Here is a 12,609-nt window from a genome sequence, read left to right as displayed (position 1 = left end):
TGTCTAAAACACCGGGGCCCACGCCCCTCTGCTTTGCGGTGCCCGTGCCCACGTAAATCCCTCTCTTTCTTGCCTGACACAGCACACCAACGCACTTGAAATGTCCCTCTGCGCGGGAAAGGCCCCGGGACCCTGACTGACATAACCCATCCAGAACCACCCACAGCACACCCTTAACATGGGCCAGGGTCCCTGCCACCGCTCAGGAGCTCCATTCCCAGGAGAGGGTCAGTGGAGGAGGTCTCGTGTGCCCTGAATTCTGTCACTCGACAACCAGTGTGGCCTGCAGAGCCTGGGAAAGGGCTGGGAATGGAGAGCAGAGGGCAGTCAGGGGAGGATCCCTCCGCTTTGGAAAGGAATCAGCACGTGTAGATGTCCCACGGGACAGGCAACCATACTCCACGTCCACTATCATCCCTGGGTTAGTGCCTCGCACACAAGCAAACGCCTCATCTCAAAGGTGAAACGCAAAGCTCAAGTTTGTGAGACACTGGACAGGAGGAAGTGGCTCTGCAGAACTGAGTCTCCTCACAGGGAGAAGGATTCAGGATGACTCAGGAACCCAAGCCCTATCCTGCTGGCGTCACCCGGCTGCCCTGTCCCCGGTGAGCCCAACAACAGCCCACTGCCCAGAGGAGAAGAGCTCTGGCTGGAGGGAGGGTGGCAGGTCTGGGCTCCGGCAGCCAGGGGACGCTGTGGACTTGCTCGTGGAGAGGACACGTGCCTGCAGACTTGGCCACAGATAGGGCCCCTGGACAATTTTCTGGCTCAGGCCAAGTCTGTCTACCTCTCCTAGCGCACTGTGGGGTCTGGTAAAGTGCAGTTCAGATCCCTTGGGATGACATCGTGGGGCCAGCCCTGTGCCCAGGAGGGTGACTCAGGGCCGGGCTTTCCCGGGACCACCCCCCTCCGTGCCACCACCACAGCCTCCCCAAACGCAGGGTCCACGGCGCGTCTCCTTTCTAGAAAGCAGCAGCGTGTGGGCGGCAGTCCCTTCTCCCTGCTCAGGGCGCTTCCCTTGTGTCACCTGACCCACCTCCAGAAGCCACCTCCCCAGGGCTACCTCAGCTTTCCAGAGGCCTCCCCGCACCTCCCAGGTGAGATACCCTGGGGCCCAGAGCTCTCTCCCCCCTTGACGGTCTAACCACTGTGCCCGGATAACAGTCACATTTGAATCCCAGGGACCGGTGGGCGGTGGCCCCTGAAACACTGCCACCCAGCCTTCAGGCCTTACCTCCTCCTGAAGTCATCCCCACAGGCTGAGATCCGACCGCAGCTGCTTGGCCGTTCCACCTGGGGAACCGAGTCCAGGACCAGAGAGCAGCCTCCTCCACCAACTGCTCAGGATCCCACTCAGGCAGGGCAAGTTTGAATGTAAACAGGCCTAGAATGTAGGGGCCCAAGACACTCTGCAGTGGGGGAGGGGCAGAGGGCAGGCGGGCTGGGGGCACGAGGGAGGGGGAGACATTCCACGGGCACTCTGGCAGGTGGGCAAGAGCACAGGTGCTCTTCCAGCTTACAGCGCCACACCCTCGGTGGGTGTCTCTCTTGGCCGCTTACAAATCGTTTTTCGGGCTCACAGCACCAAGGTCCTAGCTGATGTTCCCGCTACTTTCATTCCGTGACCATCGACCTAGTGTGCGGCCGGGGCCCCACTGCTTCCTACTGCCCGTCACTGACTTCCACAGAGGCTAGGCTTTCTGAACCCATGGGAACAGGTGCTCTGATGAGCACGCAGGTACTCATGGCCACGGGCAGCCCTGCGTTTGAAATGGGGATGTCCGTGCAGCCGCGAGCCTGTTCGGGGCACTGTGCCCGTCGTGCTTCAGGAAGCAGCCCGTGCGTCCCCAGGGCTGTGTGTGGAGGCCCTGCAGACCCCAGCCAGGCCCCCGTTGCTGGAAAGCCCCAGCCCATCAAAGAAAGGCCCTGCAGACTCCACGTCCAAGACCAGAAATTCCTCCTTTGCGTTTCTTAGAACATCACCCTCCTGCTAAATATGTATGTTTACCTTTTTAATGGTTTTAATGTACTATCTCACACAAGTAAGACCTTCGCATGATCCACAGTCCACTGTAAACACGGAAAGTACAGTGGCGAGTCCTCCTCCCGCCTCTTTCCCAGCAGCCCAGATCGCTGTCCACCGGGAACCGGTGTCATCTGATTGTGCAGATCTTCTCAGACATGTGCTATGTGGCCAAAGGCAAATGCATTCTCTTCTTATTTTTTAAATGCTTTCAGTTTTCTCTTCTGGTGAAAATTCATTTATGTTCTGATATATTTGCAGATATTTACAGCCTTGCAAGCAAGCCACAGTGAGCTTTACTTAACAGAACTCCTGCTGGGGATTGAGAAAAGAACAACTTGCAGACATCTCCCAGGACTTGGGTTTTTATCATGGGAAACCTTAGATGATTTTCACCAAGGAACTTCATATTCAGAGGGATGATGAAGCACAGCATGGTACTGAGACACTCACGAGAGGCAGGCTTCCCTCTTGCTTCCTCCACCAATTGTGGACAAGATTCTCCCTCACGGCTTTCATGTAGGATTTGCTTGTTCTTCTCAGGACCACCGACTGGAAAACCGCACGGTGGAAAAATTATCTCGTCCCAATTCCACACCTCTTTTTATATGACTCCATCAAAAAGCCTAGGCTCCAGAAGCAGATAGAATTGTTAGCCCAAATGTGTTTGAAAACACCAGCCACGCAAGGGGGAGATGACAGTCCTCTGCACTCTGATTTCTGACCATCCCTGCAGGAAGGCCAGGGGCGGGTGTCTTTCGAGAAAACAAAAATCTCCGGACGTGGGTCTCAGGCCTTAGCGGACAGAGGATCTTCCTCCCAGTCAGGGAGGAGCAGCAGAATGGGGAGATCACGTGTGCACACAAGGTTTTAGTGTGGTAGGTGAAGCTGCGGAGTTGACACCCGGTACCCACCTTGCAACAGGCCGGACGGGTGTGTGGAGCTTCTGGGAATGCATTACAAACTCAAGTCCCAAAGTGGCTTCTGCTGCCTGTCTTTTTCATTGCCAGCTCAAGTGCTGCAAAATTCCCTCTGGAAGAGGAGGGGAGTAAAGCTACTCCTACACTGCCTGCTATGCCACTTCAGTTGGCCCCTTGGCCCGTGTGGATCCAGGTCAGAGCGCCATGCTCACGGAGGAGGGTGTGCCCGCCACCCTCCACGCGGAGGCGTGCTCGCCGGGAAACCTGCATGCACTCAGCAGGTGCCGTGAAGGGGACACGTAGTGCAGCAGGCCTGCGGAAGAACCCCGAGTGTTTCCCGGGTGGGTCTAGAGCTCTGAGCCAGGAGTGTTCTCTGAAGAGTTATTTTTACGTTTTAGGCACTAGTCCATTGTGAGACGTATGTTTTGCAAATATTTGCTCCCAGTCTGCAACTCGTCTTTCCATCTTGTTAAGGCGATCACTGGCAGAGCAAATGTTTTCACTATCGTTGAGGTCTGGCGGGAAGCTCTGGAGGGCCGCCCCTGGACTCGGGGGCGGGGCGCGAACCTAGGGAGTCAGCGCGCTGCCCGTGAGGCCTGTGAGACAGGACGGCTGCGAGGCAGCCAGCCCGCGGTGCGTGGGCCCGGCCGCCGAGCGCAGGGTGCGGGCTGGGGGTGCGCAGTCCACAGGCGGCGGAAAGGAGGCCCGGCTCCGACGCCCCGGGACCCTGAAGCCGGGTCCTGCCAGCCGCGGATTCCCGCTTCGCCTCGCGCGTCGCGCGCACGCGCGCCACACGCCCAGGGAGCGGGCGGGCTCCGGGCGCGCGGACCAGCGGCTCCAACGGCTCCCAGGATCCCTTGCGGCGGACCGCTCGCGCTGCGCACGAGCGCGCGGGGCGGGGCCAACGGCCGAGCGGCCGGTCGGGGGTCCGCGGCGGCTAGCCCCGCCCAGCGCGGGAGGGGACGTGGCCGCCGCGTCCTCGCTGCCGGGGGTGGGCGGGGACGCTCGGGCGGCTGCCGGCCTCCAGCACCTCGCGGGCTCTCGGCGACGAGCTGAGGCGGCCCCGGATGATGACTCAGAAATAAAAGGGGTCATAGCAGATAATTATGGACAGCTATGTGCCAACAAATTGGATGACCTGGAAGAAACGGATAAATTCTTAGAAACATAATCCACCAAAACTGAATCAAGCTCAAATAGAAAGTCTGAACACACCAACAACAAATGAGATTGAATCAATTTTTAAAAACCTCCCCAAACAGCAAAGTTCAAGATGGCATGGCTTCACTGGTGAACTCCACCGAACACTTAAAGAGAAATGTAAAAAGTCCTTAAATGGTCCCAAAAAATTGGATAGGAGGGAGCACTTACAAACTCATTTAGATGACCAGCATTACGTGATACTGAAGCTAGACAGGACAATACAATACAATACAGTAAAATTACAGGCCAATATCCCTGATAAGCATAGATGGAAAAATCCTCAACAAAATTGTAGCAAATCAAATTCAACACCACATTAAAAGGATCATACACAATGATCAAGTAAGATTTGTTCCTGGGATATAAGGACAGTTCAACATACCCAAATGAATGTGACACACTGAATTAACAAAAGGAAGGAATAAAATGAGCTATCTCTATCGATGCAGAAATGAGACTTGAGAAAATTCAGCACCCCTTGCACGGTACAAACTCTCAACAAATTGGGTGTAGAAGGAATGTACTTCAACACAATAAAGGCATATATGAAAAACCCACAACAAGCATACTCACTGATGAAAAACTGAAATCTTTTCTTCTAACGTTAGGCAGAAGGCAAAGGTGCCCACCCTCACTGTTTCTATTCAATAGCACCGAAAGGCCCAGTCAGGGGAATTAGGGGAGAAAAAGAAATAAAAGGCATCCAAATCAGAAAAGAAGTAAAACTATCTCTGCTCATGCATGTCACGATCATACATGTAGAAAACCCTGAAGTGTCAACAGCAAAAACTCTTAGAACTCATAAACCAATTTGGCAAACTTGCAGAATACAAAATCAACATATAGAAACCAGTCATGTGTCTAAACAAAAGCACCAAATTACCCTATTCACAGAAGGTCCAGCCCTGGGGGGAGGCGATGGGACAGCAGTGTGGGCATCGTTGAAATGCAAAGGCCCTGAGGCCAGCCTCTCAGGCCACAGCTACATGGGGCCTCCTACCTCAGTGGACGGGACGCTCCTGCACAGAAATCCCCCAGAGAGACGAGGTGCCCCCCACCCGCCCAATCTCCTTTCTGAGTGCCCCGATTCTCCTTCCCAGCCCGATGCCCTCTCTGTGCTGAGGGAAGAGGGACTGTCCACCAGCCCACACATTTCATGCGCCCACCGAGGCCGGAGGATGGGCCTTCCACGTCGGTTGTGGAGCCTGTCCCCTCATGACATGCCTTTCCTCTCTGCTCAGCCCCCCAGGAGACCCTGATGCCTGAGCATCCCCCAGCGCCCCAGCCCGCTTCAGCGAGAAAGGGAGGGCCCCCTCTAGACAACGGCTGTCTGCAGGCTCTGTCCAGAAAGTGGGCTGGTGCTGCAGAGAGCACAGGGCCAAAGCAGCTGCCATCCTTCGAAGTTTGGGGTCCTGTGATGACGCTGTGTCCTGGGGACTCCCAAAAGCGGCCTCCAGAAGGGCAGAGGTGGGGCGGGGGAGGGCTTATGCGGGCGGTGGGCAATCGGGAGCCATCTGGAGAATGCACATGAATGTGGAGGGGGAACGGGGACATCATCGCCTTGGGTCCCGGAGCCCGGGACCTTCCTGCTTTCGGCGCCCCTTCCCGTGGAGAAGCCCAGATGCCACTAGGGGCAGAGACCCCGAGCCTTTCGTGACAAAACAGGCTTTATTTGCATTTGCATACAAGGCCCAAATGGGCTGAACACCCCCACCGCCCCACACCTTTCCCACCACCCTCTTATCCCACCCCCCAACCAGCCACCCCCAGGGGCCCTGCCTTCCCACCTCTCCCACCCCACCCTCCCTGTCCCACAGCAGCCAGGATCAGGACTGGGATGTGGAGGAGCCCGAAGCTGCCCTGGAGGGCCGACTCCTCCCTACTGGCTGCAGGGCCGCTTCCTACCCTTCCCTGTGCCAAAAGGGTCCCCCCTTCTCTTCCGGGGCTGTGAGGGGCAGCCCAGCCCCAGAGCCAAGGCTGGTCCCCCAGCGACCCCGAGGCTGGCCCCTGGCAGGGGTGTCTTCCCAGCAGGGGCTGGGCCTGCACACGGGGCCCGACTGCTGGCCTTGCCAGCTGGAGGGCCAGCGGGGCTGAGGCCCGGCTTCTGGGGAGAGCGGGCCTGGGGTACTCCAGGGCGGAGGAGGTCTGAGCCTGGAGTAGGACTCTGGGGCAGTCCCCAGGATGGCAGTGTGTGCTGAGATGCCAGGAGGAAGGCCAGGCTGGGGAGCTCCTCCTCGCCCTCACTGGGCCTGCCCGTGGGCCCCAGGGGCTCCCGAGCAGGACAGGTCTCTCCCGGAGCAGTGGCGAGCCTGGGCCCCAGGCTGGGCGAAGTGCGGCACCGAGCCTGGGGGGCATGGGGCCGCCAGCCAGCCTTCAGGGGAGGGGGCTCCTGGCGTCCTGGAGAGGCAGCGAAGGCTTCGGGCCTCCACACGCCAGCGTCTCCTCGGCTGTGCGCCTGGCGCTGCCCGCAACCAGACTCTGGTGGGCAGGCTTGGTCGCTGGCCCCTAGCTGGGGGCCGTGGCCGTGCCTCTGGGGATCCTGGCCGGCCTCAGACCCAGAAGGCCTTGAGTCCAGTCGGGGTGTGCCGTGACTCGCGGGGGCCTGCACACCCTCCTCCTGCTTCAGTTCCAGGAGTCGCTTCTGCTCCAGCTGCGAGGAGGGAGGGCACCGTGAGGCCGCCCGAGAGGCGGAGGCGGTGCCACGCCAACGACAGCCGCTGCGGCTCTCCTGCCAACCTCACCCCCCAGCTTGGTGCCCCGGCCGGCGTCCTCTCTCTCCTCCCCGGCTCCCCCCATCCTCTCCCTGCCGTACTCCTGCCCGGCCCCCACCCTCAGAGAGGCCCTCCCTGCCACTTCTGCCATGCAACGCAGGGGAACGGTCAGGAAGGAATCCTGTCCTGGGGTCCCCTGCCCTGGCACACCCGGGCTGCCCCTCTCCAGGCTCACCTGTTTCCTTCCCTTTCCCAGCTCACCTGTGCCAAAGACAGTCCTTCCTCCTGCTCCAGCTCCTCAGCGAGGGCCAAGAGATCCAGCTGGGCTTCCGGGCAGGGCAACTCCGCCAGGAAGCGTGGGTGCAGAACTGCGTCCGCCTGGCCCAGAAGGAAGAGGCTGTGAGCATCCTTGGAGGGAATCCCCTGGGCACCCAGAGGACCCAGAGGGCGAGGGAAAAGCAGAGACCAGCCCCAGCCTCCACAACAAGGAGGTGTTGGAAAGACGTGGTCACGGTCCCCGACCACAGGCACACATGCACACGCACAGCATATACACACGTACATGTGTGCATGCCACACACCCCACACGAGACGTGCACGCAAACATATGCACAGCCACACAAGTACATATACAGGTACCTATGCACACACACGCACACACAAGCATGCACACCAACACCCCGCACAACCCTGGCTCACCTGGTTTACCCCTGTACAACACGCAGACACACACATACATTTACACAGATACATATGCACATCCACTGTCACACACACGCACCCGCACACGCATGCACACACACACACACACACACACACACACCAGAGCTGAGGAATAAGAACAACTTAATTCCAGCTGCCTGTTCAATACCCCGACATGGGTGGTGGGAGTGCCGCTCCCTGAAATCCTGTAGCACCCTGGCCAGGGCCAGCCTACCTTGTTGAGAAAGTCTCCCTGGGCACAAAGCTCATTGATGTAGGTCAGGAGACCCGCGTCTGGATAGACGCCCTCCTCTCCCTGTGGCGGCTTGGAGCTATCCTCCCCACGTTCTTCACCGGGCAGCCCCTGAGTTGGGCCGCTGGGCCCCAGCAGCCCCTCCATGATCTCCAGGCCCTCTGCCACGGCCTCGAGGGGGATCTCCGTCGGCGCCTCGGTGTGCGGGCTCTGCCGGCATCGCGGTGGCTGGGCGTTGGCGGACTGGGCCCCGGCGCTGGCCTTCTCGCGGATGCGTGCTGAGGAGGGTGCAGGGAAGGAGTGTGGGTAGCCTGGCCGCACCTACCCAGCACTGAGCGTGCTCAGGGAGGACGGAGCTCGGGGACATTCCCGTGGGGGGTCATGGCCAGCTGGTCCGCAGGCACCAAGGTGTGGAAGGGGACACAGGGCCTCCGAGGGCTTCATGCTGGGGAGGGAGGCCCGCCCTCCTCCCAGCCCCCTGCCCCTTCCAGCACCCCTTGTGGGTCTCTGATCAGGGCAGAGGGGGGTGGCCATGTCCTAAACCTGGCCCATTCCCGTCGGGACCAAGGGAGACCCCACGCTACTGGTGGCATCGAGGTCACTGCCCAATGCGCCCGGGATGAGTAGGACCGTGTTGGGGACCGCAGCCTTCCCAGGCTCCCACTGCCTCTGGCCTTTGGCTCCGGGGGAACACGGTGGCATACCTCGCTTCTGGCCCCGCTCTGGGGCTGAGGGCGCCCGAGGAACAGGCCTGAGGGGTGCTGGATGAGGCACGCCCTGCGCCGCCTTCATCCACTGTGCGTTCTGACATTGCCTCGCCTCCTCGGCCTCGAACTCCATGAACCTGGGGCGAGGGAGGCACGGTCCCTTGAGGAGGAGGCCTCCCGGGCCCAGGCAGAGAAGCAGTCAATGGAGAGGTCAGACGGAGAGGGCATGGGGTGTCATGGCCCCGGCCATGGTGGGGAGGCAGGCTGCCTGGGACACCCGACCCCATGTGCAGCCCCAGTGCCAGTGTCTGAACCCCCCCCCCAATGTCCTGAGACCTTCATGTCTAGACAGAAAAGGTCAGCGTCTGGCCAGTTGGGACTCTGGGGCAGGGGAAACGAGTAGCCAGCCTCCCAAAGTGTGGGGGGCATGATCCCAGAGGGGTACAGGTCTTCATCCTGCCCTTGGCCCAGGGCACTGACTCACCTTCCCGCCATCACATAGTAGATGCTGCGCTCTGACTTGCTTAGACAATGCCACTTCTGCACGCCCCGCTGCAGGACCTCCTCCCGGGTCATGGTGGGGTTCCGGCGGGCCAGGGTCCGAAGCACTGGGCTGTAATTCGCCCACTGGGGTCAGTCACCATCTGCAGCCCGGAACCTGCCCACCCCACCTCACACTGTGGAGCCCGCATCCCCAGCACGGAGGACTAAGCCCAGGAGGAGACCGGCAGGGTCTCGGCGGTAGAGGCCAGCCTTCCGGGCCACTGTGGTGCCGCCTGACTCCACAAGCCTCCGCCACGGACTGCGGCCGCCCGTGCCCTCACACCGCAGCTGCCCACTGTGGCCTGGAGAGCTGGGCTACTCCTCAAATTGGCATTTTCCGTCTAACAACGACAGGCATCAAATGGGCGAGCACAGGACACGCCATCAGACACCCTGCCTGGACAGCCCAAGGCGCGGGCTCTGCAGGCCTCGGAATGCAGTGGAGTGGCCAGTCAGGAGGCGCCCGGAAATGGTGGGGCTTCCCCGCCCTGGGCTCCGAGTGTGCCGCCCCACCCGCCCCAGTCCCCCCTGCCTCTCCTGGCCTGGACCCTGCACCCAGGAGGGCAGTTGGGCAGAGAGCTGTCTCCTGGGCCCTGGGGTCCCCCGCCTCCCTGAGGGGATGCCCAGGTATCATCCCCTCAGCCCGGTGTTAAAACGGGCAGAACCCTGAGACCGCAGCCTCCAACCCTGGGCCTGCCGGCCAGGGGCCCCACTGTGAGCCCGCAGCGAACCTGTGGTGAGCATTGCAGCCAGAGGCCGGCTGGCTCACAGGGACCGCCCGCGAGATGCGGCCTAAAGGATGTCACCACCAGAAGTGACCGCCTCCCGACAACCAGCCCGGTCAGAGCGAGGGCGACACCGCCCTTGATCCAGGCTGGACACCGTGGCTTCCCCGTTGGACGACACTCACATGAGGAAGCAGGACAGTGCCTCCGCATCGGGACTCTGGGGCAGGTGCCTGCGGGCCAGGGGCTTGCAGTGCTGCCAGCGCCGGAACTTTTCGTTCACGCTGGTGCGGTGGCAGGCGTTCCCGGGCGAGGCGGTGGGCTGCGAGCAGGCCGGGCCGCTGTTCCTAGCGGCCCCAGGTGGACAAGGACTGGCCAATGCTGGGAGCCCGCCAGAGGCCAGCTGGGCAGCTGGCACTGCAGCTCGAGGTGGACGGTGCAGGGACCAGCCTTCATCGCTAGCCTGGGTGCTCCAGGCAGGAGGGGCGGGCAGGATGGTCTTCACTCCCGAGGCCGCCAGGAACTGGGGCACAGGACACACAGCACCCCCACAGAGGGCCCCAGGAGTGCTCCCATGGAGAGGGGCCTGAGTCACGACAAAGGTCTGAGGCTGGGGAGCCTGCACGGGCCTCTGTTCCGGCCAGACGTGCACAGTGACGTTGCAGGCCCCGGGCCAGCCTGGGCCACAGCTGGCCTGTGCTGCCACCAACGGCGTGCTGGGAAGAGTCGGCAGCACCAGGGTGCTTCCTGGGGGCAACACTGGGCCCAGGATGTTCGGTGGGTGCTGCTGCCAGGGGGCCCAGTGTGGCGGGCCGAGGACGGGAGGGGCTGACGGCATCACTGTGAAAGATGACACGAAGGTGCCAAGGTTGACGGTCCCCTGCGGGCCCGGCACTGGAAACGCTGTCAAGACAGGAGAGGTGCTGAGAGAATCTGTCCTGGGAAGGGTGCCCGGGACTCAGGGGCCGGTGTGCTGGTGGAACCGGGCAGGGCACAGCTGTCCGCAGGGGACAGTCAGGCCCCGACCAGCTGAGACCGTTCCCCTGGAAATGTCTGCCCCACCCGGGCCCCCGGCCCACTCTGCCAAGAAGAGACCTCCCAGCAGGTGCTGCGTTTGTGCCACCAGGCCCTGGCCTCATGGCTGTCTCCACACAAGACTTGCAGACACCTGCCTGCGGGGACGACCCCGACCACAGCCCGTGAGCCGCAGGGCACTCATCCCCCGGGTATGGTCCGGGACCTGGGGCCTTGAGACCCGGCAGTGTCTAAAACACCGGGGCCCACGCCCCTCTGCTTTGCGGTGCCCGTGCCCACGTAAATCCCTCTCTTTCTTGCCTGACACAGCACACCAACGCACTTGAAATGTCCCTCTGCGCGGGAAAGGCCCCGGGACCCTGACTGACATAACCCATCCAGAACCACCCACAGCACACCCTTAACATGGGCCAGGGTCCCTGCCACCGCTCAGGAGCTCCATTCCCAGGAGAGGGTCAGTGGAGGAGGTCTCGTGTGCCCTGAATTCTGTCACTCGACAACCAGTGTGGCCTGCAGAGCCTGGGAAAGGGCTGGGAATGGAGAGCAGAGGGCAGTCAGGGGAGGATCCCTCCGCTTTGGAAAGGAATCAGCACGTGTAGATGTCCCACGGGACAGGCAACCATACTCCACGTCCACTATCATCCCTGGGTTAGTGCCTCGCACACAAGCAAACGCCTCATCTCAAAGGTGAAACGCAAAGCTCAAGTTTGTGAGACACTGGACAGGAGGAAGTGGCTCTGCAGAACTGAGTCTCCTCACAGGGAGAAGGATTCAGGATGACTCAGGAACCCAAGCCCTATCCTGCTGGCGTCACCCGGCTGCCCTGTCCCCGGTGAGCCCAACAACAGCCCACTGCCCAGAGGAGAAGAGCTCTGGCTGGAGGGAGGGTGGCAGGTCTGGGCTCCGGCAGCCAGGGGACGCTGTGGACTTGCTCGTGGAGAGGACACGTGCCTGCAGACTTGGCCACAGATAGGGCCCCTGGACAATTTTCTGGCTCAGGCCAAGTCTGTCTACCTCTCCTAGCGCACTGTGGGGTCTGGTAAAGTGCAGTTCAGATCCCTTGGGATGACATCGTGGGGCCAGCCCTGTGCCCAGGAGGGTGACTCAGGGCCGGGCTTTCCCGGGACCACCCCCCTCCGTGCCACCACCACAGCCTCCCCAAACGCAGGGTCCACGGCGCGTCTCCTTTCTAGAAAGCAGCAGCGTGTGGGCGGCAGTCCCTTCTCCCTGCTCAGGGCGCTTCCCTTGTGTCACCTGACCCACCTCCAGAAGCCACCTCCCCAGGGCTACCTCAGCTTTCCAGAGGCCTCCCCGCACCTCCCAGGTGAGATACCCTGGGGCCCAGAGCTCTCTCCCCCCTTGACGGTCTAACCACTGTGCCCGGATAACAGTCACATTTGAATCCCAGGGACCGGTGGGCGGTGGCCCCTGAAACACTGCCACCCAGCCTTCAGGCCTTACCTCCTCCTGAAGTCATCCCCACAGGCTGAGATCCGACCGCAGCTGCTTGGCCGTTCCACCTGGGGAACCGAGTCCAGGACCAGAGAGCAGCCTCCTCCACCAACTGCTCAGGATCCCACTCAGGCAGGGCAAGTTTGAATGTAAACAGGCCTAGAATGTAGGGGCCCAAGACACTCTGCAGTGGGGGAGGGGCAGAGGGCAGGCGGGCTGGGGGCACGAGGGAGGGGGAGACATTCCACGGGCACTCTGGCAGGTGGGCAAGAGCACAGGTGCTCTTCCAGCTTACAGCGCCACACCCTCGGTGGGTGCCTCTCTTGGCCGCTTAC

At 61.2% G+C, this 12,609-nt stretch overlaps 1 protein-coding gene across 1 annotated transcript; it reads right to left on the bottom strand.

The window, feature by feature from the left end:
• Positions 1-6,025: 6,025 nt before the first annotated feature.
• On the bottom strand, positions 6,026-11,006 carry LOC130683110 (NUT family member 2B-like). Its single transcript, XM_057499383.1, has 8 exons — positions 10,979-11,006; positions 10,434-10,690; positions 9,973-10,310; positions 9,004-9,132; positions 8,517-8,656; positions 7,795-8,090; positions 7,119-7,235; positions 6,026-6,796 (listed from the first exon to the last, which is right to left on the bottom strand). The coding sequence occupies exons 1-8, from the start codon at positions 11,004-11,006 to the stop codon at positions 6,026-6,028; spliced, it is 2,076 nt and encodes a 691-aa protein (XP_057355366.1).
• Between the last annotated feature and the right edge of the window lie 1,603 nt (positions 11,007-12,609).

The sequence above is a fragment of the Manis pentadactyla genome, chromosome 3, assembly GCF_030020395.1.
Source record: "Manis pentadactyla isolate mManPen7 chromosome 3, mManPen7.hap1, whole genome shotgun sequence".
NCBI classification, from domain to species: domain Eukaryota; kingdom Metazoa; phylum Chordata; class Mammalia; order Pholidota; family Manidae; genus Manis; species Manis pentadactyla.
This window is presented reverse-complemented; position numbering and strand designations above follow the sequence as displayed.

Excerpts from the sequence above, each read along its gene's own strand:
- LOC130683110 (XM_057499383.1), bottom strand. The coding sequence starts at position 11,006 with ATGAGTGCCCTGCGGCTCACGGGCTGTG. Across the intron at positions 10,691-10,978 it reads CCTGCGGCTCACGGGCTGTG|CGTTTCCAGTGCCGGGCCCG; the intron begins GTCGGGGTCGTC and ends CTGTCTTGACAG. Across the intron at positions 6,797-7,118 it reads AAGGACTGTCTTTGGCACAG|CTGGAGCAGAAGCGACTCCT; the intron begins GTGAGCTGGGAA and ends CCCTCCTCGCAG.